This window comes from Boleophthalmus pectinirostris, unplaced genomic scaffold, assembly GCF_026225935.1.
Source record: "Boleophthalmus pectinirostris isolate CB_2022bp ecotype Guang Dong unplaced genomic scaffold, ASM2622593v1 HiC_scaffold_1, whole genome shotgun sequence".
NCBI lineage: Eukaryota > Metazoa > Chordata > Actinopteri > Gobiiformes > Gobiidae > Boleophthalmus > Boleophthalmus pectinirostris.
The window spans coordinates 16,974,460-16,998,826 of record NW_026570970.1 but is presented as its reverse complement, the minus strand read 5'-3'; the positions used below and the strand labels follow the sequence as shown (position 1 = coordinate 16,998,826).

At 39.2% G+C, this 24,367-nt stretch overlaps 1 protein-coding gene across 1 annotated transcript; it reads right to left on the bottom strand.

Annotated features, from left to right (window-relative positions):
- Positions 1–2: 2 nt before the first annotated feature.
- Positions 3–17,339, bottom strand: tbl1x (transducin beta like 1 X-linked). The gene is made up of 15 exons (XM_020939084.2): positions 17,017–17,339; positions 5,684–5,784; positions 5,382–5,527; positions 5,096–5,309; positions 4,357–4,489; positions 3,585–3,726; positions 3,411–3,474; positions 3,213–3,310; positions 3,069–3,129; positions 2,863–2,984; positions 2,714–2,788; positions 2,508–2,635; positions 2,005–2,170; positions 1,826–1,927; positions 3–1,558 (listed from the first exon to the last, which is right to left on the bottom strand). The coding sequence occupies exons 2-15, from the start codon at positions 5,739–5,741 to the stop codon at positions 1,532–1,534; spliced, it is 1,536 nt and encodes a 511-aa protein (XP_020794743.1). The 5' UTR covers positions 5,742–5,784; positions 17,017–17,339; the 3' UTR covers positions 3–1,531.
- Between the last annotated feature and the right edge of the window lie 7,028 nt (positions 17,340–24,367).

Here is a 24,367-nt window from a genome sequence, read left to right as displayed (position 1 = left end):
GATATGTTCATTTCCGATATCAAAATAGAGTGATTTATTTGAGACAACGAATGACTTCAACATTTTGTCTTGGAAACAGATGTTCCAACCCTGGAACAGGATCAGGGGAGATAATAGCTGTCACAGCACATACTCCATATGGGGCTCGGCACCACACCATGATGGCTATCAACTAAAAGCCCAATTCTCAGTCTGACACAGACGATAATGGCTCTCAGCAAATCCAAATGTCACAAAACAAAAGACCCGCCCATCAAAAACAATGTGACAAAAGAACAGTTAAACCTTGGCCCTTCATGCACAGCAAACTCACAGCATTTGCTGTCCCACCATTAGAAAAGTGCACTTCACATTGCTCTAAACAGAACGAAAATTACAAAAGGCAAATAAACGATGGTGTGTCAGAAGATAGTGAGAAACAATGGAAAAAGCAACAGTGGCCCCCCACATTGCAGGTGTTTCATATACACAAAGATTTGATAAGCTGCAACATAAGAAGTGACGCATTATATCTACACATGGTTGGTTCTCAGTTTAAAATCTGAAATTTTCAATAGATCATTTTGCAGAAAGTGCCAAAGACAGTTATATAAAATACTTTTTCTCCTCTGGTTGCATCTGCGTTTTGCCAGTGGCACATTCCTCCAAGAACAAAAGTCTGAAATATTTTGTGACAGACAGAAAGGTAGTAAAACAAACATTGAGCCACTGGTGATCAGAAGTCATGGCATCTGCCATTCATGGACCCCTCAGCGTGGAAATAAAGCATACGGTATATAAACATATTCACACAGTATATAAGTCTGTGTATTTATCGCATTTACATTTCTTTACATTCTTTATATTTACATCCAAAGGGAGAAGATTCTCTTTGTCAATCACACATATCACATCTTTCCTATAGACAACTCAATTAAGCAGGATGTGATCATGATTCCTTGGCAGAGATTTCTATTCGCTGCCATGTTTTTATGACGTCACATTCAGTTTTGACTTTAAATTACCCATCTGTGGAAAAAGACATCACAAAGAACTCTTGAGACCAACTGTTCTCCTGGAGACGTTAAGCACCCTGTGTATCAGCAGACATCAGTATATGCTACTGTCATCATGTTTTCAGCTTAAATCTGACACACAGTCATTCATTCATCTCTGCTGCATACCACATGATCGCTCACTTTATATAAAACACACTTTTGTGTTGTCACTTGCTCCAGTTCACAAATGGAACAGCCAACATAGATACCACAACAGCTCATTAGGGTTCACCAAGAGGGATACATTTGTCCATAGACAAGGGAGTCTGGGTTCTTGGGCCTCCTCTATGCCTCAATAGGTGCTTGATAAAATTCACATCACAAACTGTAAGGTGCACAGATTTCAGTTTTTGGCTCCACTGAGGCTGTTGCAGTCACTCTTCTGGTCCACTCTTTACAAACAGCCCTTCTTGAGCAGTGTGCGCATTTACTGATGAACAAGGCATTTTGATGCACATTCCTGAATTCATCCGGGAATATAAATTCTCAAGTAGCTATTTCCGAAGATCGAGGACACAAACCTGCAAGACAAGTGTGACTTTTAAATAATACTCCAGTGCAACAAAATCTCAGATGTTTAAACTGGATTAACACTAGTGATAAATTAATTAATGATTAAGAGAAAATATGAACAAAAAATGTTGCCCTAGATAGTAGTTAGTAGAGGTTTGTTTTGGCAGTAGCTTCAATAATAGTAACATTTGAAGTATTTGCCATACAGTAACAAAAACATCTCAAATGAAAAGAACTACAAATTCTTGATCATGGTCATGGTCTCAATAACTTACCGATCCATCGGACGCACTGGCTCCAACTTTGTCCCCTGTGCTGTTCCAACAGACCTCAAATATACCCCCAGTCCCTCTGTAGCTGTGCACCAAAGCTCCACTCTGCAAACAAAGGAAAGTCATTAAGAGCAGCCCGATGAATCTGGAGTAACAGCCAATAACAATGGTTGGGCACTTACCGTAGTGTTCCAAATATGAACACACTTGTCAAAGGAGCCGCTGGCGAGGTGTTTCCCGTCAGGACTGAAGGCCACACTGTAGACTGGCTCCTGGTGCTTGGTGAGCGTGTGAATACAGACCCCTCGCTCCACGTCCCACAGTCGCACCGTGGAGTCGAAAGAGGCACTGAGGCACAAAAGGAAGGCACTATTACACTGCAGTATAACTAAAGTCTTGTGCAATCACTGTGTTTAGATTTGTAGGGCTATTGCCATTGCATACAATGGTGTTTTTCAGATTTAATCCTTGGACAGATATTCTGGGCTGTACATTCCTGTGGCAGTGACCCATGCAGTCACATTTACACATGCATGCACATCTGGGTCAGGGTTATACTTAACAGATTCTTAAATATTTTTTTGAAAAATTAATTTCTATAATACCATGTGCACAATGAATATGTGGATGGCAATACATGCCCAGAGAACATGTATTACATAAAAAAGATTGCAATAGTCCATACCTAGCAAGCATGATATTAGAATTGGGATTGTTGGTCCCTGGGCCGGTAGGACTCCACTTGATAGTGTAGATCTCTTTACTGTGAGCCTGAAGGTCATGGACACATGTTTCCTGCTTCATACTCCAGATCTGTGTGTAAAAGAAACACAGGTTAAATGCTAATCTAATAAAAACAAAGACTTTATTAGTATTCAGAGAGGCTCCTACCTTTAAGGTCATGTCATCTGAACAGGATGCGAGCAGCATGCCTGATGGATCCCACTTAATGGCATTAACTTCATTCTACAGAGAAGAAAGACGGCATTAGCTTTGATGAGACAGTTTACAGTGCAGAGGTTTGAGTGAACCCCACTCACCGTGTGGCCCTGAAAGGTCTTCAGGGGCCGGTCGTTGCCAAGGCGACATACATGAATGCACATGTCTGTGCTGCAGGAGGCAAAAGTAGTGTTGTTTTGCCAGTCCACATCCAGGGCTGGGGCTGCATTAATATAGATCATAATTATTACAATTATACACCAGTAAGAGCAGTGTCTGAGCTTTTATTTGCTGTATAAGCTTTTACCTGAGTGAAACGGAAACTGCTGCTTCGCCTCTCCTGTGTGCGCATCCCAAATGATTGTCGTCTTTAAAAAACAGAACAGAGCTTATTAAGAAATATTTATTACAGAAAATAAGGAAAAATTTAATTAAAAGAGAAATGAAATACCTTATCTACTCCAGCGCTGAGAATAGAATTCCCCTTCTTGTTCCACTTCAGTGCAAATATTGGCCCTTTGTGTTGCCCCAAGGTGCTAGCCAGATTTCCTAGTGGAAGACAGTCATATTCAAATCAGAGAAAAGCTGATAATTGAATACATTATGAAAACTTATAGTATTCACATATGTATGCTATTAGATAACATACCATCTTTTGTCCATATCCGGGCAAATCCATCATATGAACCTGTTGCCAGTAGTGTCCCGTCACTCTGTTAAAAATATAAGATCATAGTTACTCAGCTGTCCTCCCAGGTGCGTTTGTGAAAATTAAAAGTGGAATCATGATAGATGGAGGATAAATGGATGATAGTGGGCGTACATTCCAGTCTAGTGAGGTGACGTCTTTGTTACTGGGGACGTCCTGGCCTCCCTCTCTGATACAGTGTCGGAGCACCAGCTGCGTGGAGCTGGAGCTGTTATTTTCATTCAGGTTCCATATCCGAGCAGTGGAGTCTCCCGAACTGAACACACAAAGAGAGACAAACGTTAAACCATGAATGACACAAGGCCTGTCACGTTATCAGACTTTGATGTGCCATATACTGCTGTACAAAAAAAATATATATATTAAAAATGATTAAAGATAATATTGACTACTTGATACCACATAATCGCAGTATCTCTTCTTTTCTAAATGTACAATACTGTAAGATATTAAAAAGAACTGTAAAAAATAGATAGCAGAATGAAACAATTACTGGAGTGCACTCAAAAATCTCATTATTTTCAGATTACAGGAGTTGTCTGATTTTGACATGACATGTAAACAGAAAAATAATCTGATTTCTTTCTAAACATTGGAACTCCAATTACTCATCTGATTTTGTGGGTTAGGTGCCATTTGAATAAACTGACAACTATGGAAATCTGGTAATAATCTGATTTTTGTGTGCATGTAAACGGACACTAAAAAAGTCAGCTCAAATGTGAACGTAACTTTAAAAAAAAAAAAAAAAACATTCCCCGCTATTCAAAGATAACGTAAAAAAAAAAAAAAAAGAATACTTGTTAAATACTGAGCCCCAAAACTATTATTCTTTCTATCACACATTGATTAATTAAGTCAATATAATAATTACTGACAGACTCACCCTGAGGCCAGCAGATCACTGACAGGGTTCCAAGCGCAGATGAACACCTCTGACTCATGGCCTCGGAGCACTGTGGCTTTACTGGCTGGAATCTCCACATCTACGTCCAGCTCCATGGGCTCACTGTGGTTGTCTGAGAAAAAGGAGAAAAAGTACTCAAATAAACCATTCAAATGTGACACATGTTTTCAATCTATCATTTCATCTGTTGTTAATTATGATTAGAAAAAGAAAAGGGATTTTTACTAAACATCTAACACACATAAAGAACCATTTCATATTTTGATCATTTCAAACCGACTAAACAATCTGATAATAGAAAACAACCCCATTTATTGGTCCAAAACTGCAGAATTGCACATCTGCCCTGTACACAGTAGCTAGAAAGATAAGATAACATAGACCTTTATTTGTGCCACAATGGGGAAATTACACTAAGCAGTGGATTTTGCCATTTTATTCTGCTGAAAAATGTTGCAGCGTTGTCAAACCCTGCGTGTGTGACCCAGAGTCAGATTTTTGTGCAGTATTGGATATGAGATGGAAACAAAGCACATTTTCCATTTTCTGTCTTGAATGCGGTACAATACAGGATTACTCAATTATACATGAATCACTGAAATACAACTCAAGTAAAACTACAAGTACACCAATGTTGAAAGAACATGGTCCATTTTGCAAAGCATATCTCCTTAGACGTTGTGCCATAGCAGATGTTTATTCAGTATGGGGTTCTTACTTATATGTGTGCCATTCTCTTCCCCGTTGACAGTGGCTTCTCCATTCTTTGGTGCGTTAGCTTGGTTTCCGGAGGTCGATGCAGATATGGCGTTGCTGGGCTGCTGGGCTAACTTATCACGGAACGCCTGCTGCCGAGTCTGCACCACATCGGGCATCACCGCGTCAATGAGAGACAGAGACTCAATGGGCCGACCATCGAATACCGTACCATCCTGTGGGGGAGCCGTTGTTACTCACACATTCAAACATGCCCGTTGTTACGCTGTTTGTACAAATGTATTTACCTCATTGATGCTAATCTCTGCCTCCACATACTGAAGCCCTTTCTGTAGGATGGAGATGAGAGCAGCAGGGGGCACTAGTGTTCCGTTGATGTTGGATTGGCTGATGTGGCTTTCAATGCCAAAGGTGTAGGCTGAGTGGGAGAAACCTGGATACAAGCACATTCACTGGCATAAGTAAGTACACTATGCAGAGGAAAACGAGCATCATAAAACAATAAATGAGGATATGTCTGCGTTTAAAAGAGGCTATAACTGCTGGAACAAAAAGTACTTAGCCGCAGTATGACAAAACCAGAACCAACCTGATTCTTGAAGGTATCTGTAGACCAAGAAATTTACTTCGTCACTCGTAATACTCATCTTAACCCAGCCGGAGAAGGTCTGCCTGATGGATAGGTCCACTCTGGAAAACAAGAGGATGACGATTAGCAGTCCATTTGCACTGAGAGGAGTCTGGCTCACTTCCAATCAGATGTGTCTGTGGTTGTGACATTGATATTTTCTGAGTATATCATTTCTCCCTCTGTCTCCAAATCAAAAATGTTCAAACCGTAATCCAAACCATACTCTACCTTGCTGTGGAACAATGATTTTGGGGGGTCACTATTTATCGTGGGGACTTTTTCTTTGTACTAGTAGGAAAACTGTGGTTATTTTTCTGTTCTATGATTAAATATGAGCCATAGAGGGTTGAATTATGAACTTCTATGACTGATTATACAGACTAACTATGCAAGTGTTGTTCTGTTATTTATTTCTTGCGGTTCATATTTTTTAACATTAAATGGTGCACTGTGTCACCTGCTTGCTTCTATGGATATGTAATTGCTCTGCCTGAATGTTCCACAGTATGACAAACAGTTCTACCTTGTATTTATTCAATTATGGGTGGTTTTATAGTGCAAAAATACCTAGAAAAATAGGTATTTTGACTGTGAGCAGGGTTGTCTCTCCACAGATCTGACCTGTAACTTTGTCTAATTTGATCTCCTTGAAGATAGTAAAATCACTCCGTGAAAAATTCCTCCAGGGAGAAAAGCATTTGACGGACACTCCACCAGAAAAGTTACACAATGCATTTTTAAGAATATTTTTTGTGGTTTAAATCAGCTTCATGGTTTGGTTTTATCGTTTATCGTCTACATTCACTTCAACAATATATCGCACATCAAAATTTTTTATCACGACAGGCCTAGTTGCATACGCTCTCATTCATTCATAACACCAGTGAACTGTGAATCTATAGTGTAGGACTAAAAGTAAGTATTCAACGCCCCCCTTTTCAAGACTAATGGAGGTGTCTGTATCCATTTGGACTTCTTGGTAGTAAGTGGTGCTTCCCATTAGTGACCGGGCCAACCATCTCACAGAAAAGAGCCTCGATAAAGCAGTTAGGATATTAAATGTCAGTCTACTACCCATTGAGTAAATTACACTGAAGAGCTAAGGGCTAATTATGCATACACACACGCATTCTGACCCCTATCTATATTTTCATTACATCATGCTGTTAAAACACTCCTTGCTTTTAGCTATGGTCAGGCAATACTGGAAAACGTGTAATGCAAAAGGTGTAGAATATTGTTATTGCATTACTGTACTTTTTATTATTATTACCATCTACTTCATTCAAATTGTCAATTTATTTAATAGCTAAGACTACTCTAATACTAAAAGAAGCAAAAATTACATTAAAACTAAATCACAAATAACAAAATTTCATGGAGTTATTTAATATTATTCTTCAGCTTTTCTCATAATAGGCCACAAGTAAGACAAGCCTTCGGCAGGATAAACGCTGAATAACTGTACACAACAACAACACATTTCCATTTTGTCCCATCTGTTAATACGTGTTAGAATAGTTAGAACACAACAGCTTTTATTTGGTTTATAAAATACTGAAAAGAGACAATGTAGGTTGCACACAGAAAGGTTTTTTTACATTTGTGAGGCATAGGTTTAAATAATTTAAACAAACAAATCACTGGATAGGACTGAATCATCCCAATATGTAATAATCGCACACCCACTAGGAGCAAAAGGGGGCAATGATATGACAAGACATGATAACAGTGGGATGGTGTGAGGTTTGAGGTCTGCACGGCTGTACACCTGTGTCCAAATCCAGTTCAGACCCACTCAGGTTCCCCTTTGGTAATGTGGTCATGGTAAACAGAGGATTGTGCTGTCCCAATTACCAATGGGCCAGTGCCAGAGGGCTCTAGCAGGTTACTCAACATGAATAATTCACCTTTCCACCTGAGCAGATTGTTTAAGATGGAGTATGTCTTCCCTGCACATCAAATATCCACGTGTTTTAATTAGAGAGGCCTGTCATGATAACACATTTTTAAGTGTGATATATTGCTCAAGTAAAAATAGACGATAAGCAGTAATATTGAAACTAATTTATACCACTGACAGAGTAACCCTAAAGCAGATTTACACCACAAAAACTATTCTAAATGTAAAATATTGTTAAAAAGCATGAGATGCAATAAATAAACCGTAGAATTAAACACTTAAGTACTAGTCTGGATCTGTAATGAGTCATAGAAGTTATTAATTCAACCTTCTACACCTCAAATCAAATCATCAAAATTTCCCAGTAGTGCAAAGAAAATAAGCACAAAATAATCATTGACTCTAAAAACAAATTCTTCCAGCTTTCATACACTGAATAATAAGTCGATATAGTATTTATCATGAGAGGCCTATAATAAGAGATTGATTGATAAGGGTTTTCTTATCGAAATAAGGAAGAAAAATATATGGCATTGATGTTTGGACAACAAAAGTCTTGTTTCACTTCAAACCTGTAAGAGAGGAGTAGTCACATGTGCAGTGCTTTTTTTTATTGTATTACTGTGACCAATTAAGGCTCAGTTTCTTTTGTTTAATTAGTTGGAGAGTCCAAACTAAATATTGGCCTATGTTGGAGATTGAAGGCCAACAGCAGATAAGATAAAATGTGCAACTATCAGCCCATATATCAGCCAACCAATATTATTCCTAGTTTTAATCTCTTCTACAACCCTTCAGCTATTAGAGGGAGTCATTATTTCTTTGTTTATTTGGTAATAAGTTATGTAAAAGACTATCACACCAACGGAAGCAAAAGCCATATGACTGTTTTTTCACCTGAGCCACCATGCCCTGTGCTCCCCACTGCCATCATGTTTTTGTGCACATAATTAGCTTCCACATGGGACCAAGACAGGGTGAGCCACATCAAAGCAGCAAGCACATGGGGCCGCGACTACTACACACTAAACTACTGGAAACATAATTAGCAGGAGACTGTGGGGAAGAGGGCAGCTTTAATCCCTCTCAGATAGGCCTGTGATACCAATCGTTACACAAGCACCGAGAGGCCCAGGTCTGTCACCAAACTGCACAGCTCTGACCCAATATTAACCCAGCAAATGGTTTAAAGGAATAGAAGCTGTTCTCAAAGATATATGCAATCCAACAGGTGTGATGTAGTTCTGAGAGTAAAATACAGCACAGTATTTCAAATTGCAGTGTTCGGCTCCAGTCAAATGAAGCCCATGATGCTCGCAGTTATGGAGCAAATTTGGAGCCAAGTTCCATATTAGGAATAGAAACTAACTTACAAAACAACAAAATAAAAACATGAGGAGCATGTAGAATGGGTTAATATGAACATTTCAAGACCAAATCAAGAGCTTGACAGCAGCAGTTACAGAGAGAGGGGAAATGTTTTCTCAATACAAAGTAAATTGGAACCAAAATCTATGGAGCCGGAAGCGCTCCCATGCTCACTTCCTATTTAAAATGCAGCAGGTAGTGCACTAGCTGTGCCCATTTATATATACAAAGGATCTAATTAAACTTAAACCCTCTTGTCTTGCTTTTATGGGTGCACTCAATACCCTACAGATAATATTACTGACCAAAAATACAATGCATATTGTGAGGGATATTTCTATTGTGTGCATTAGACCATAATTTGCTTAACCAACGAGGGTATTTGGGGTTATTCTGTCAAATGCCACTCTCTTGGCCATCTTAGATTTTATCTCAATTGTTAAAGAAAGAGCTCCTGATTACTTGCATTGAAGATAGTGACAGATTCACAGAAAGTGCCTTGATTGCCCACTTTAGGCCATCAGCATGGTCCACCAGGGCAATGCTTTGTTTTCATGATACTTAGACTTAATTACTGTAAAGGTGGATGTGGGAATATGTTTGGTAGTTTTGAACAGGAAATCAGTGGATGTACTTCTACTATCATTTTAGACAGTAATCACATTATTGTGATTAAAAACCAGTGTTTTTCCCACAGAAAACTGGTTAGTCAAGATGGTGACCGGTGAGGGGCAAGAGTGTCAAAGAGGCCGCCCTAACTATAAAGCACTGCAGGAAACACTGATCTAACTGTACAATAATCCACGTGTATCATAGATTTGAACTATATCAGAAAAAGTCTCTGAACAGGACCAACAGTCCTGTTTTGAACAATATCGATGTCAATGGATCATCAGACAAAAGTTACTAATGTAACTGCAGTTCTATGAATCTCAGATGCTCAAAGCACTGCCCCGTGGCAGTCAGCAAGGATTAAATACAAACTTGCAATTAGAATTACACAGAAAGCTGAACAATTAAAAAAACAAATGTGCAAATACAAGGACATGTTTCCCTCGTAATGACAAACTTTCAATCAGTGCCATTTAATATTAAAATAACAAAATCTCTTTCTCCAAAGTCTGAACTCTGCTCCAAACCACATGCTTTTACAGATAAAGGACTGGCTTTAGACCTTTTGATTAAAAAGGCTCAAGCTGACAAACTGAAAACAACAGGATCTCAGTTAAAATTTGAATATGTGCCATTTAGTTATTTTTAATAATAGATAAGTTGGCACTTTCTTTGTGCACACTGGAGAAAGACAGACGAGACAAACTTAAACATTACAAGTGGAAAGAATAGTGTAATTTCTCCAATGTCATAAATCAAGTCACCATTACACAGGAAACATTGTGAAAGGCTGGAGTTCAGTAAATGACTTTTTGCAACTCCACACAAACTACTTCCTCAAACTAAACGTTATTTAAGCGAATTTGTGAAAGGGCCCAATATTCGACAAGTGAAACTAGAGCACTTAGACATTTTCAGTTAAAAACAAAATCCCTACAAATATCAAATTATTATGACACTTTGCATTCATAAGCTCTTTTTAAAACAAAAATAGTATGGCATCCTTCTTTCAGTCATGCTTGTTATACCAGAGGCCCTCCCTGGAACAGTTCTTGCCATTTAACCAGGCCTGGGACTGGCCTACGTTTCTCTTTCCCTTTTCATCTCTTTCTCGATCAGTCAAAATGCTCCATCCCTAAATAGAAAATGTTTAAAGACGCAGTGCAGCCATAGGAACACAAAGATCTATCTCCTATCTGGATTTGAAACACTGAAACACAGACTATGCCAGGGACCTCATTTTCTCCTGCACAGTCACCTTCTGACAGATGTGCAAACAAGACCTGGAAACAGCAGCCATTTTCTCTTGAACTGCTCTGCTGAGTAAAACCCGCCTTTGAAGCTTCTGGTTGGGGCTGCAGTCTCTCTGGGGGGAGGCGGGGGGAGGTGGGGGAGGGGAGCGGAGCAGCCGAGGTGGGGGGATGGGTAGCCCGGGTGATAAATAATGATCGGCACACAGGTAATCACAACAACCATTTGTGCATTATTCTCCAGCCTGTTTCAATGACTCACTTGGCGACAGTCAATGTAGGTCGGCAAAGAGTGGGGGCGGGGGAAAGTGGGGGGGGCAGGGGAAGGGGGTGGGTTGTTAGGGCCTCGGTCTCAGGGGAAAACACTTCTCCCACGCTTCCTGTGAGTGGCAACACTTTTCATGTTTACCAGCGGTGGTCAGCCATGTGTGATTAAAGCTGACCAACCAGACCGGAGCTCTTTATTCCAGCACCTTACCACCGCTAATTATAAGAATGACAACCTTCGGCTTGGAAAATGGGTTTTAAGTATGGCATTGAAAGGGCCGTCACTTGCAGACAGAGGAATTACATTTATGTATGGTTCACAGCAGGGGCCATTATGCAATATGGTTAATCTGCATTTAATACATTCCACTGAAAATTCTGAACATTTCTGTAGAGATGGTTATGTAGAGCCAATAGATGCGCACACTCGTCAAAAATATTCCTTGACTCAATGGCAATTTCGTTTAATGTATTATTGTGAGAACCAGTTTCCCCTATAGATTCAGTCATGGAAGGATATAAAGCTCATACAAAGTGGCAGCACAATTACAGCAGTTTCAACAGCCACATAATCGACCAAGGCTTCTTTTTTTTTTTTTTTTTTTTTTTTCCATTTGACCTGATTAAGAGCAGATTAAAAATGAAAATGGAAAGAAAACATATGCTTTAAACTTCCAAATAAGGATACAAAGGGATATTTCTTCTCTTCTGTGGTTCACATGTGTCTGACACTTAAACCTCATCTAATGCATTTAAAGACACGCTTTCAAAACATTTCTTATGGAATTTCACAATGCTGTCTGAATACTGGCATCGGCATACTTCAAAAAAAAAAGCAAAAAAAAAAAGCAAGATGTATATTTATGTCAATATCACCCTCCATCCTGTGTGACAGCAGTAGGGAACTGGACTGAAGTAAGGACACATACAAGGATAGTATGATTTATGTAAGCTTCAGCGTGACAGTATTCTAGTTGGTCTGCCATTACTTAACCCACTGCAATCCTCTACCCCCAAAGCTCATGTTTTGAGTTTCTACGAGAACTGCACGATAAATCAAAGCAAAATCACAATTTCAGTGCAAGTCATAAAAATTGCAATTAATTAATTTTCCAAAATCTTTCAACCCCTTGTTCTTTAAATAAAAAAAAAAAATACTAATAATTAACCAATTAGACACAAGATCATCCATGATATCTCTCTCCTGAGCTTCACATTACTGCCCATGTGCGATGCATCTTCCACATATTAATCCACTAAATTAGCATGAGCACTATTATCAACACCCCTGATGTTTAGTTCCTGCGCAGCACATGGGAGACTGCAGGCCTTATTTACACCAGAGAAATGAAAGGGGGATGGTGTCAGACAGCATGGATCACTTAAAGCGTTCATCGCCATGACGGTTAATCGAAAATGTCGAGACCTAGATTCTGTCTTTATGCACAGCCATTAGCATCAAATGTATTCCACTTCGCTCCATATGCTAAGTGGTGTCACTGAGTATTACACTGACAGTTACGAGCAGAATACATCGCTTTTTGCAGCAGCTAAAATAATACATAACATAATACAATACTTCAGGTTTCTTTACTGATACCAGACAGTTGGGTAAAGGGAATACATATGCACTCTTTAACCTCACAGTACACACAATACTGCAGAAAGAACATGTTACAATCCACTCAAGGCTTTCCTGTGTTGGCCGATTTATGCTATACAGCAGTCTTCAATTCTAGCAAAATGTTTTCACACCATCGTTTTCTTTGATTTCCTCACAATTCTTGGTGCACTTTGTAACTCAATATCACCGTGGTAACAAGTAAATAATACAAAATTTGCTTCCTCTGAGTGTTCACAACTCATTTTTGCTTGTTCTTGGGTATAGAGTTATTAAATCAGATAACGCTACACCAGTGTCATATGGGAGTGGTTTAGTAACCGGATCAGATCATATTTCAAATCTATATCAATTTATCGCTTCTTCTCATATTTCAGTAGTCAAGTTAATAAGAAATATTATAGGCCATTTTCCCCAGAAAGCCAAAATCTGAACCAAAAGCTGCATTTCTGACAGTGTACCATCATTTTAACCAATCAGAGAGAGAAAACAGAACCCCATCTTCAGTAATAAACAAGCCACTGACTGTACAAAATGAGCTTGTGAATTGTTTTGAATGTAGGGCACAGACTAAACCACACTGCTATCAGCTTTGTATGTGTGGAACTCACTGACTTCACACCTTGTTGAAATATTCTGGTTATTCTTAAACACACTGTAGTTAATTCATTCAAATGAGGAAGCAAAACTTATCACTTATTTATTGGGAATACCACGCATGTCTGAATATAACACAAACCAAATCAACTTTAATTTTGTATGACATTATATGTATATTCTTTATTTGTCATAATTATCCGTAACATCTTAGACAATATGCTAGAAAATAGAGTGAGACCTTTACCTGACCATTCTTCCTGCAGCAAGCCGAGCAGTGGAGGATTAAGCCATAAACACAGTAGCACATCAGAGTGGGCAATACAATGGTTGCTATGGTGACGGGAAGATCTTGCTTCTCTGTCAACAGCTGCTCATGCCACCCTAAATACCCCCGACTCTCCTTGAGCTCTCCTCCTGCGTGACATCAGGGTCAAACAAACAAGGCACGCAACCCAGATGCTGAATTTCATTGTAAGGGCAGTTTTCTCACAACATACTGCTTACAAACTATATTCACTATAGTAGTCTTCACCACAGTGCACAATACACATGTACAATGCATCAGAACATGCAGGTATATCACTATACTCTGATATACTAAACAGTCCTATTCACGCAGAAAAAAAAACTGATTTACAAAGACAAGGCAACGCTAAACTACATTTGGAAACCATTGCAGTAATGTCAGTCTTTGTTATAAGGCCTATACTGAGACTACATGCTGCAACATTCATGTCTCTGCCAGTAGTGTTTCGGGGAACAGGTATTGGCCTGGATGGTCCTGAGGATCAAAATGTGTAAAAAGTAACAAAAACAGCAGTTGCCCTGTCTGCATGTGTTATCTTTGAAAGTAGCTGGTTTGTTCTTTGTTCAAGGTTCTTACAGTTCTTGGGCCCATTGTCTGCTCTAATTGTAAAGCTCCAATTAATGGACCAATTGGAGCAATTGTCAACTTGGGAATTTTTAATCAATCGATCAGTCTCTCAGGTAATCCTGCAACAGTAAAAGCACATGGTTTGGTGTAGAGTTCAGATTTTGAAGGAATAAATTAGATTTTGTAATGTTTTTGTGAAATATTGGGGATGAAAAAAAGTCTGTAGTCATAAAGAAAATATTGGATTTCTACAACTCATGATCACTCATTGAGGACTTTTTTTTTTCCTCCATCATATTATCCAGCCCTACCTGGTTGCCCATTTGAGTCACCATTGTGCAGCATGTGCTGGTTACAATAGGACTGTCATATCACTATTCCATCATGTATTTATAAATACAACAGCCTAATGCACAATGATTACAAAGCAGGCAAAAACAGGAGAGTCATATTAATTAAGAAGCACTGCACCAGAATTCCTTCATGTGTATTATTATTTATACACATACTTCACAATGTTAAAAATCAGTCCCAAATTTGAAATGTCTTAAAGCTTAGAGTGCATGGGTATTATTTGAGAGGGAGCATCAGTGTGCCAGTTGGCTGGTGGCCCATGCACACTGCATATCTCTAGTGGAGGAAGAGAATGGCTCACCTCCCCCATGGTCTATCATAAATAAATACTGCTACAGAAATATTTGGACAGCCAGATACAGGGATTTAAGAAGCCTTGAGCCGACATGAGCCTTCTCTGGGACTTCCTTGCCCTACTTATGAGTGGGGATACATTTCTGTTTTGAACACTCGCTCCAGCACAATGAACATAGCATTGGCAGCCATACTTTCCAGTACTATTCCTAGTATATTTATTCAGCACATCAGCTAATCTTACTTTCAAACCTTCCAAGGATTTTTTATCAACACAAACAAAAGATTTGTTGATAACAGGTCGCACAGTTTTGATATATACAGGGTACAACGTGTACCAATCCCAAGCCTGGTTAAACAGACTGGGCTCCTGGCATTAAACCTGATTTGGATTCATGGGAAAATAAGAAAGAGGAAGATGATTTCATGAAGCGGACCCTGAGGGGAAAGGTTGAAAAGACATTCACAACTCATCACAAGAAAATGGCCTCACGGGTTAACTGGATGTGTAGTGATACTGATTACTAAGCTTGAAAATATAGTATACATCAACTAAACGCAATATCCGTACAGCTATGACTATATGACAAAAACGCTCTAGGGCCACAATCAAAATCGCACATTGTGGAGCCTTGACAAATAATGTAGGTATTATGGGATTTCTTCCTCTTTTGCAGACTGTATCACATGACAGTACAATGAATGAAATGGCAACATATTGAGATTGTATTCCATATTCAAACCAACACATAATTAGCTAAGGATTTGCAAGACCCCTGCTCAATCAAAAAAAACAGAAAGCAAAAAAAAAAAGAAAAAAACAGATTTATATGATAAGCCTCACTTATGAAAAAGGAAGGAGATTTGCCTCGCTTGACATTGAACATCCTGAAATTTGACTACAGCGCACCACCACCTCACAGAGATGTTGAAACGATAATTTGAACTGACCTAATTCAAAGAGAACTTGTTTCTTCTTGTCTAACTTCCATTTTGGACCAGTGACGATGACTTCTGACACATTTGGAGGTCAATAAAATGGAACTCAAGTGGGTTGAAATGTACAATTAAGCAATAATAAAACTTCTATTGTGGTCCTAATTGGCCGCCCTAAACCTGTTTTTGTAACGACTGTAATTATGGTCTTTCACTGCGGCGACAATCAGGTTAAGAGCAATCATAGGACAATGTTATTTTTGAAAATGATTTTGTATAAGCCTACAGAGAAAGCTATTCATTTTGCACATGAGGAATATGTCTGGACCCACATTTGGGAGTTCATTCAAATACGAAAAACAAGCAGGAGTTCAACTATTATGTGTTAACAGAAGTAAACCAATGCATCAGTAGCACTGTACCAGCATTAAGAAGAAATGAGAGAAAAAGAAAAATCTTAAGAAATCATGAAAAGTTAAAATCTCATCTTGTCATTACGTTTATGATTCAACTGTAAGTCAAACGCTGATTTAAAAGAAATGTGAATGGTAAATTTATCCACTGAGTAATATCTAAACTAGAGGTGTGTGATTTCATTTTATACCACAAACTGACATTATATTCCTGTTGATGTTGTGGTGTCAAGACTTGGGCTACCTGGGATTGACAGAGTGTAAACAGAAAGATAGTTATAGTAGTTATACAGTAACATGAGCTGTCCCTTGAAAAACTGTTGGCAATGTCTAGTACAGTTGAATGCTCTGCCCCTCCCCCACTCTGACTCCATAAAATAGCTCCATATGATAGAAATATATGTATTTTTTGCTATAAACGTGTATACATAAACTCTAATTATGTCTCTATATCTTGCATAATCAATGTGTAATCGTATATGTTAAATTATAAAGTAAAATAACTATGACTATGAATGAAGTAAGGTTCAAACTTACTGTATTTTTAGTATTTTAGAGTTAAGCGATTTGGTGATTAAAGTGCGCAGTTCTACAAAGATGACAAAGTTACACAAGCACAAAAAATGTGGGTAAAATTTCAATACACGTGTGACTTGGGCTATGTACCGGGTAACCCTCTTTAATCAACGCCATTATTACACTCCCAAAAGCATTATTCAGTGCGCTACAAACAACTTCAAAGCGGAGAAACAGTAAGTGACACGAGGTCGCCATAAAGCCGCCACTTTAACTAGCTTACCTTTAACTGAGTGAACTCGTGGTGTCCGCCACCTCTTTCCTCTTCCACAAGGAGATCCTCCAACTTCAGTGAGCTAGCAGCGACTTTCCTCCCATTTTGCTTCTCGTCATAATTCAAGTTCCGACCGCCGCTGTTTAGCCCCGTGACGCGCAATCGGGCAAATTTTACGCGGACACCGGATCGCTCACAAGTGTCGGTAAAGTTGGAATAACAAAGCCGGGAGTTTCAGTTGGCTTGGAGGGCTGCAGGCTACTCTGGAGTGTGTGAGAAACAGGACGGAAAGAAGACGGCAGCGGCAGAGAGACGCAGACAGGGAGCACTGGAGAGAGAGAGAGAGAGAGAGAGAGAGAGAGAGAGAGAGAGAGAGAGAGAGAGAGAGAGAGAGAGAGAGAGAGAGCCGGCGGTGTGGGGGTGGGGGGTTAGCTGACCTTAAACCTGGAGACGAAAACAAGCAATTACTACATTCACCAACAGGTTTACGCATAAGGCAAACGCACAACGCAGTATGGATAGAATATGGATGAAAACAGTATGTGTGTTACTGTGTATCACCAATCACCAATATCCAACGAGGACGCACATTTTACGCACAGAGATTTAGACAGAAGACTCTCTGTTTATGTTACGAAACGTTACACATGTCCTGTAAGTAGATTAGTACAATAATATACTGTCCAAACAGCTGGTATACACAAAGGCCAGGTCTAGTAAATTTGTAATAATTTATGTTTTGCTTGGCTATGTGTTTGACAACGTCAAAGCTCAGACTATCATATCATAATGTGGTGTTTTGGTGGTAGTAAGAGGAAATAGCTGAGTTTCACAGGCTACAGTGAAGCACGCTGCCTCTGTGGCCTCTGAGGTTCCCCTCCCCCACACTCTGCTCTTTTTCGCCTGCCTGGTCACACAGCGGTTGATTAATTCTCCTTTCGCCTTGCTCAGTCATTCAGATTTGGAAAGTAAATAACAAGTTGACATCATTACTGCTCTACACTGGTGTGACACATTCCTTTGGTTACCGTAAAGAATAAGCTATATGCGCAGAATGAAGACTATCTTACGAGACTTAAACTGAAAATGCACTGTGCAAATATTATTTGTTTCAGATGTGCTCAAATAGGAAATATAAACAAAGCGCTCGCCTATATTGTACATAGTAATTTAGTTCACTGACATTCCTAGTACACAAAAGTTCCATTTGGTTGCTTCCTTTGCTTTAGGTCAACATTTGCATTTGAATTTGTGTTAATCCCATAGGCTACAGTTAGACTATTCATGCTTAGGATTGGCAAAAATTAGTTAGATTTTTTATGGCCCCTCAAAGATAAAAGCCAGATGAGAATATTGCCATATGGACATTGTTAAAACAAACTTTTAATCATGCATGGATTTACAATGAATTTGAGACACATTGGATACCCCAGGTTCATACATGATAGATATAACGTTCCCAAATTGTTGAAACTCTTGGCATTTGGAGACACTCAGAATAGAGCGATTCCCATGAATATAGTTGTCTTATGTCCAGATGATGTTGTAGTATAAGCTTTTCTATGGCTGCATTCCTCTACAAGCCCTTCTCCTGATCCATTTTTGATGAGAGCAGATAAATGGATATATGAGCTGGGCGCCCCACGCTGCCAGAAAACAATTTCAGAGCTCCCCTGCAGTGACAGCAGAATGTTAGATACATTTCAGAGGGCCCAGGCATTTAGCTTAAAACACAGTTAAGCAATGCACCTGGTCCGATGAATACAACATATTACATTATATTATGCTGTTTCTGAGCTCTGATATAATGTTTTGTTTCCTCATCACAAACATGCCTGGGGTTGTGTTTTGTTTCATTCACACATGATTAGACACACAAACCCTGCATATTTACTATAGACTGAGTTCTTCTCTCAAACATTCTGTTCCACCTTGTGATGTCATGTGGTAATACAGGAAGTTCTCCACTGAGTTTTTACAATCTATACACTTACACTAGAATCATTTGAATCATTTAAGACTTGGAATTGCCCATCTTTACTCAACAAAAGGTAAAAAAACTTGAAAATTACCACTCCATGACATCACAAGGTGGAACAGAACATTTTGAGCTTTGGAGATGTAGACAGACTAATAATAAAAGATCACCCAAATGTGTGAATGAAAGAAAACACAATCCCAGGTATGTTTTTGAGGAGGTAACAACATTATAACATGGCTTAAAAATGACTTACACAAACTTTATTGACCCACAAGATTACACACATTATATTACAATAACAAAGAGTAAAAAAATATAAAAATTGGTAATAATAAATTCTCAATAAGTAGCAATAAAAATAGCAACAGACTGGTGTCAAATAGGCGCCACCTAATGCCTCCACTCAATTTCATTTCTCTCCAGCAACTAGGTCGGGAATCAGAATGCACTAGACGGTTTGCAAGAACTTTGGAAGTTGTAGATCGCGCACCAGCCAAGCAGCGAAGAGCTGTGAAGCCATGATGTCAAACTCAAGCCTCTGTCTAGGTCCCTTTTGTGGTACAGCACAACAGTAAACAAAGCGGTTGAGATGAATGTAGACAAAGACATACATTCTGTGTAGGCAACAATTCCCGAGATCAAGGATTGAAAACCGGAACAAAGAAAATGTTTGTTGAATTTTATCAAGGGGAAAGACATTATTTCCCTTCTTCCTACTAGATTTGGCGCATTACATATGTGACAACCAAATAGCAGCTATTGGTTAAATAAGAAAAGTACCTGCCTACTGTCGAGCAAACGAATCCTAATGCTGTGAGGTCAGACGGTTTCCACAAAGTGAAACCAGCTAATGAATCAGGCTAGTTAAATTAGGCATAATATATATAAATATATATAAATGCATCACAAGAGACAATTCTGTATAATACAGGACCTTTAAGTTACAGGGATATTACAGCGACAACATTAGCATAGATAAAAGAATTGCAGAAACATTCAAAGTTCTCACAGTGGTTCAGGTGGAAGGCTTGTCGAAGCAGGCTGGTGGTCACTGAGTCATTGAGCAACACACTCTACCCACTTTGTCTATATTTGTACTAATCTATGGTTACATCTAACCTATGTACTAATCTATGGTTACATCTTTACATAGTACCTCTCCAAATTAAGCAATGCATTTTAGACCCGTCACACCCTGGCTAATACTGTTACCTAATTTGTTTTGGTGCAGATATGAATACAAAGCCTTCATTTTTGCCTAAATATATTTTCTTGACCCAGGTCTCTCATGTTCTTTGTGGCATTTTAACCACAATCACAAACAAGCTTGGGAGTGGTGCCCCAGTGTGTAGTCAGTGCAATTTCTGTCTACAGTTATGCATCTCAATGAAAACTATATTCATCTGAGCACTATTTTAGAGCAGCCTGTATGGGGGGATTGTGAAAGACGCATTGTAGATCATGTATTTTTGGCACCACAACTGTCGAGCCTGCAGATGGTTTGTGGCTGAGTTCTGTGCAGCTGGTGAAAGATTTTTCTGTCGCCACATTCAGGAGCAATACACATGAATACACAATTTTCATTTATAAACGCTATGGTTTCAAATTTGCTATATTCCGCAAAATGTACTTGTGAGCTTGTGTGCTGTTACCTCATCATAAACACACCCAGGGTTGTGTTTTGTTCACAGTCTGTTTATTATTATTTTTTCATTCACACATGTTTGAATAACCTGTTATTATTAGTGCTACAGTTTTATAGATGTTTTATCCGGTAGAGATGGGCAATTCCAGGGCTGAAACCATCCAAATGATTCTAGTGAAGGTGTTTAGAGTTTAAAAACACAGTGGAGCACTTCCTATATTACCACATGACATCACAAAGTGGAGCATTGTGTTTTCCGTGTGAGAAAAGAACTAAATATGCAGAGTGAATGAATGTGTGAATGCAACAAAACAAAACTCCAGGTATGTTTTTGATGACGAAACAACATTACAACACAGAACACAAAATATGTGCCCTAATATGAGCCCTTTAAATGATGATCTAATATACAAATTTACAAAGTCTGCTTTACTTTTACTTCTACTTGCACAGACATAGTTGTATCAGCTTGCTTTGCTGGCGAACATGACCCACATTTTGCTTTGTCTTACATCATTCTTGCACCATTTTAAAAAGCTAACAGCATGCTTTCCGACAAGAAAGCTTTTCCCCCATTCTAGAGTATTTTCACTGCTATAGCTCAACGCTTCTTCAAACTAAACACATCAAAACCAGCTATTTGAATTCCCCCTGCAGACTGCTCCTCTCGTGCACATTTATTACATGAACTACGGTAACGGCGCTTCCTGCCATAGAGCTAGGGCTGACCTCCTAACAAAGAACAGGTTCAATATGGCTCCCCTCCCCCCACGCCGGGAAGCTGATGAGGGTCACGTGACCTTTCTAGACAGCACTGAGGAGCACTGGTGATATGCATGGGTGGGGGCAGGGTGCTGTAAGTCACACCACTCTTGTTATGGCGTTATAAGGGCGTTCTGGGAGAAGATATTCTAGAATGGGTATATCCAGTGAAATATCTATTGCCTTTTGTGCACTGTTGTCTCTAATGTATTGATATTGAACACAAAAAAATCCCCTAATGCATATACAAGTGCTCTGCCATTCTATATTGTTATTATTATTGGCATAGAAGCAGCAGACTATATTTCTATAGGGCTTTGTGAATGTATTTGGACTCACTGGTATCATGGTACAAAGCAGTGTGTGTGCTTTGAGCTATACAGTACTGTACACAGAGCGCCCCTCCCCCACACCACACCGCACCATCTCCTCTGCTGCCTAGAGATACACAAGAGTCTCACCAACAGTTGTTAGACTGGAGAAGTTAAAATATGTATGACCACAGCAGCCTATATAATCCAACCACAAGGACCTACTGTGCCAGAGCTGCTACGATACACACGGCTGTGCCGTGCCAGGAAGGGCAAACATCAATTGTAAAAGAGTAGACTGTGTGAATCAGTATTCGCTGGTGATCTAAGAAGCTGTAATCTGCATGATTAGCTATGAAAAATTAAACCACTAAAATAATAGTTTCACATTGTGGATGATAATTCTATGCATAATAAAAAGAACAGTTTAATGTGGGAAAGTAGTAGACATAAATAGTGGCTACATGAACACTGAATCCTTTCTGAGTGGAGTTGCGTAGGTAGTTTCAAGTGTGGTCCAGCTGTGTTATAATGTGGACATCCTCAAGTGAGCCTATACAGTATATGCCCTCTAGCAACATTATTATAATGGGTGGAGCTTGTAAATATGGTGTATTGTGTATTATGTGGATTGTATTATGTGTATTGTGTAATGCGTATGGTGTATTATGTATTATGGTGATTGTGGGAGCTTGCACATTTCAGGCTTTATTATTCATTCAGTACTTTCTCAATAAAGGTTAATATCTCTTTTAAAAATAGCAAAATGCCAGGATAGTTTTAGAATGATGTAATAAAATGTTGCTCATCAAGTCGTCCTGTTGTGAAACAAAGACTATATTCAAACCACACAGCAATCCCATCTTGATAAAAAGTAAACAGGTTTTACTGGTGTTCAAACCGCAACCCAGAAGTCAGACATCCGAATGAGCGCTGCCAAACTCTTCGTATGTGTCACGTGTTTCTGTGTAATCATTTTCCAGCAAAAGCACTACAAGTGTTTTGTAAAGCATGTTGCTTCATGAAGTAACATTCCTGCCCCCTCTGACTCTAATCAGATTCCTTTGGCAGGATGGGAGGAGGGTGGAGTGTGGGGGAGGACGGGAGGGTGAGGGGGTGTCTCCTGGAGGTGGGACAGGGCCACAGATGTCAGGGATCCAGGGTCGAGGCTGGAGGTCAAGGGTTGGTGACCTGGGCATCCCTCCCCCTCTCTGTGTACAATGCTTTACCCTAATGACTTTACAATGCCTTTTACAGTCCCCCTACACTGCTTTACATGCCATTGAATAAAACTCTTAAAGTTATGTTTCTTTCCACAGCTTTTAATATTTTAATGTGGAAAATTTTACTGCTGAAATACGAAAGTGGCTTTTACATTTGTAGACTGGTAAGGAATAAAACAATGGATTACTTGTTGAAACCTACTGCTTTAGTAGAACTAACTAACAACCAACAAAAATTAAACCTGAAAAAACAAAACTACATTACACTGCTGAATGAATTCTAGCAGTACAACACTAAATTATAGCAGTACTAAACTAGCAGTAATTATACAAAATAGCTAAGTGTGGTTAAGTATCCTAACACATTCTGATATTTTGTCCTTGAGCAAACCACCTCACCAACCTTGCCTCTTGTGTCTATGAGTGTTTTTGTTTTGTCAGTGGCTGAATTCTTCATAAGTGTAAATGCTTTGAGTTTCTTTGGGGTTAAATTATATTATATGACACTTTAACATTGAAGTTTATGGTTAATTAGTGGCATCAGTGTTTAGTAATACTATTTTATTAGATAATTAATATTAATAAATAAAGTGAAATAAAAATGTCCTTCCCAGATTCAACTATTTTCATTTGATGTTTATGGGTTTTGTTTGTCGTTTTTTTTTTTCTTCAGTTCTGGGCCCCCATTATTAAGTTATGGATGCTTCCTCATTGAAAGCAATAGGTGTATGTAGCTGTTAACCTTGACCCCACTCCATACGCTGCACACATACAACAGTGCACTTGTATGATTTCTTCGAAGAGCTCACAGTACAGTGTGGCTGTTGGAGGCAGTGGGGGATGGGCGCTCTGCTTTGCGCCGGATCAGTGCTCCAGCCTGCTGCTTTGTCATAGCAACATGATGCTGTCTAATGGGCTTTCACTCAGACAGGAGCAGACACCTAAGCCAGCCGTACGCAGGGTGACATGTACTGTGCATAATCCCACACCTGGCCCACGTGCGTAAGACTGTCCACAGCGCGCCTCCCGCCTCTCTGTCCTACTATCAAAGAGGAGCAAAGTACGTCAGAGGGCATGGGCCTTTACATGTGGTTGTGAAGGCGTACATTGCATAACTGGCAGAACAAACTGTTATTGCATAAGGGCATTCATATCGCAGTATTTATCAGGAGGTGATAGTACTACTATGACATGCAATACAATATCATACAAGTACTAATTAAACCATGTAACACAACACAACTGCACCATTAATAGGTTTCAGAGTGATGAATAATAGAACCATCCCCAAAGCAATTAACAAGTCAAAATAAAATATTCTCCTCCAAGTTACATCTATAACAGGAAACTGAAGGCATAATTACTTCATCACATGTGTTCTGAACCATATTTCATCTGTAAGGGTGCGTTCACACTTACTCATGGAGCACATCAGATC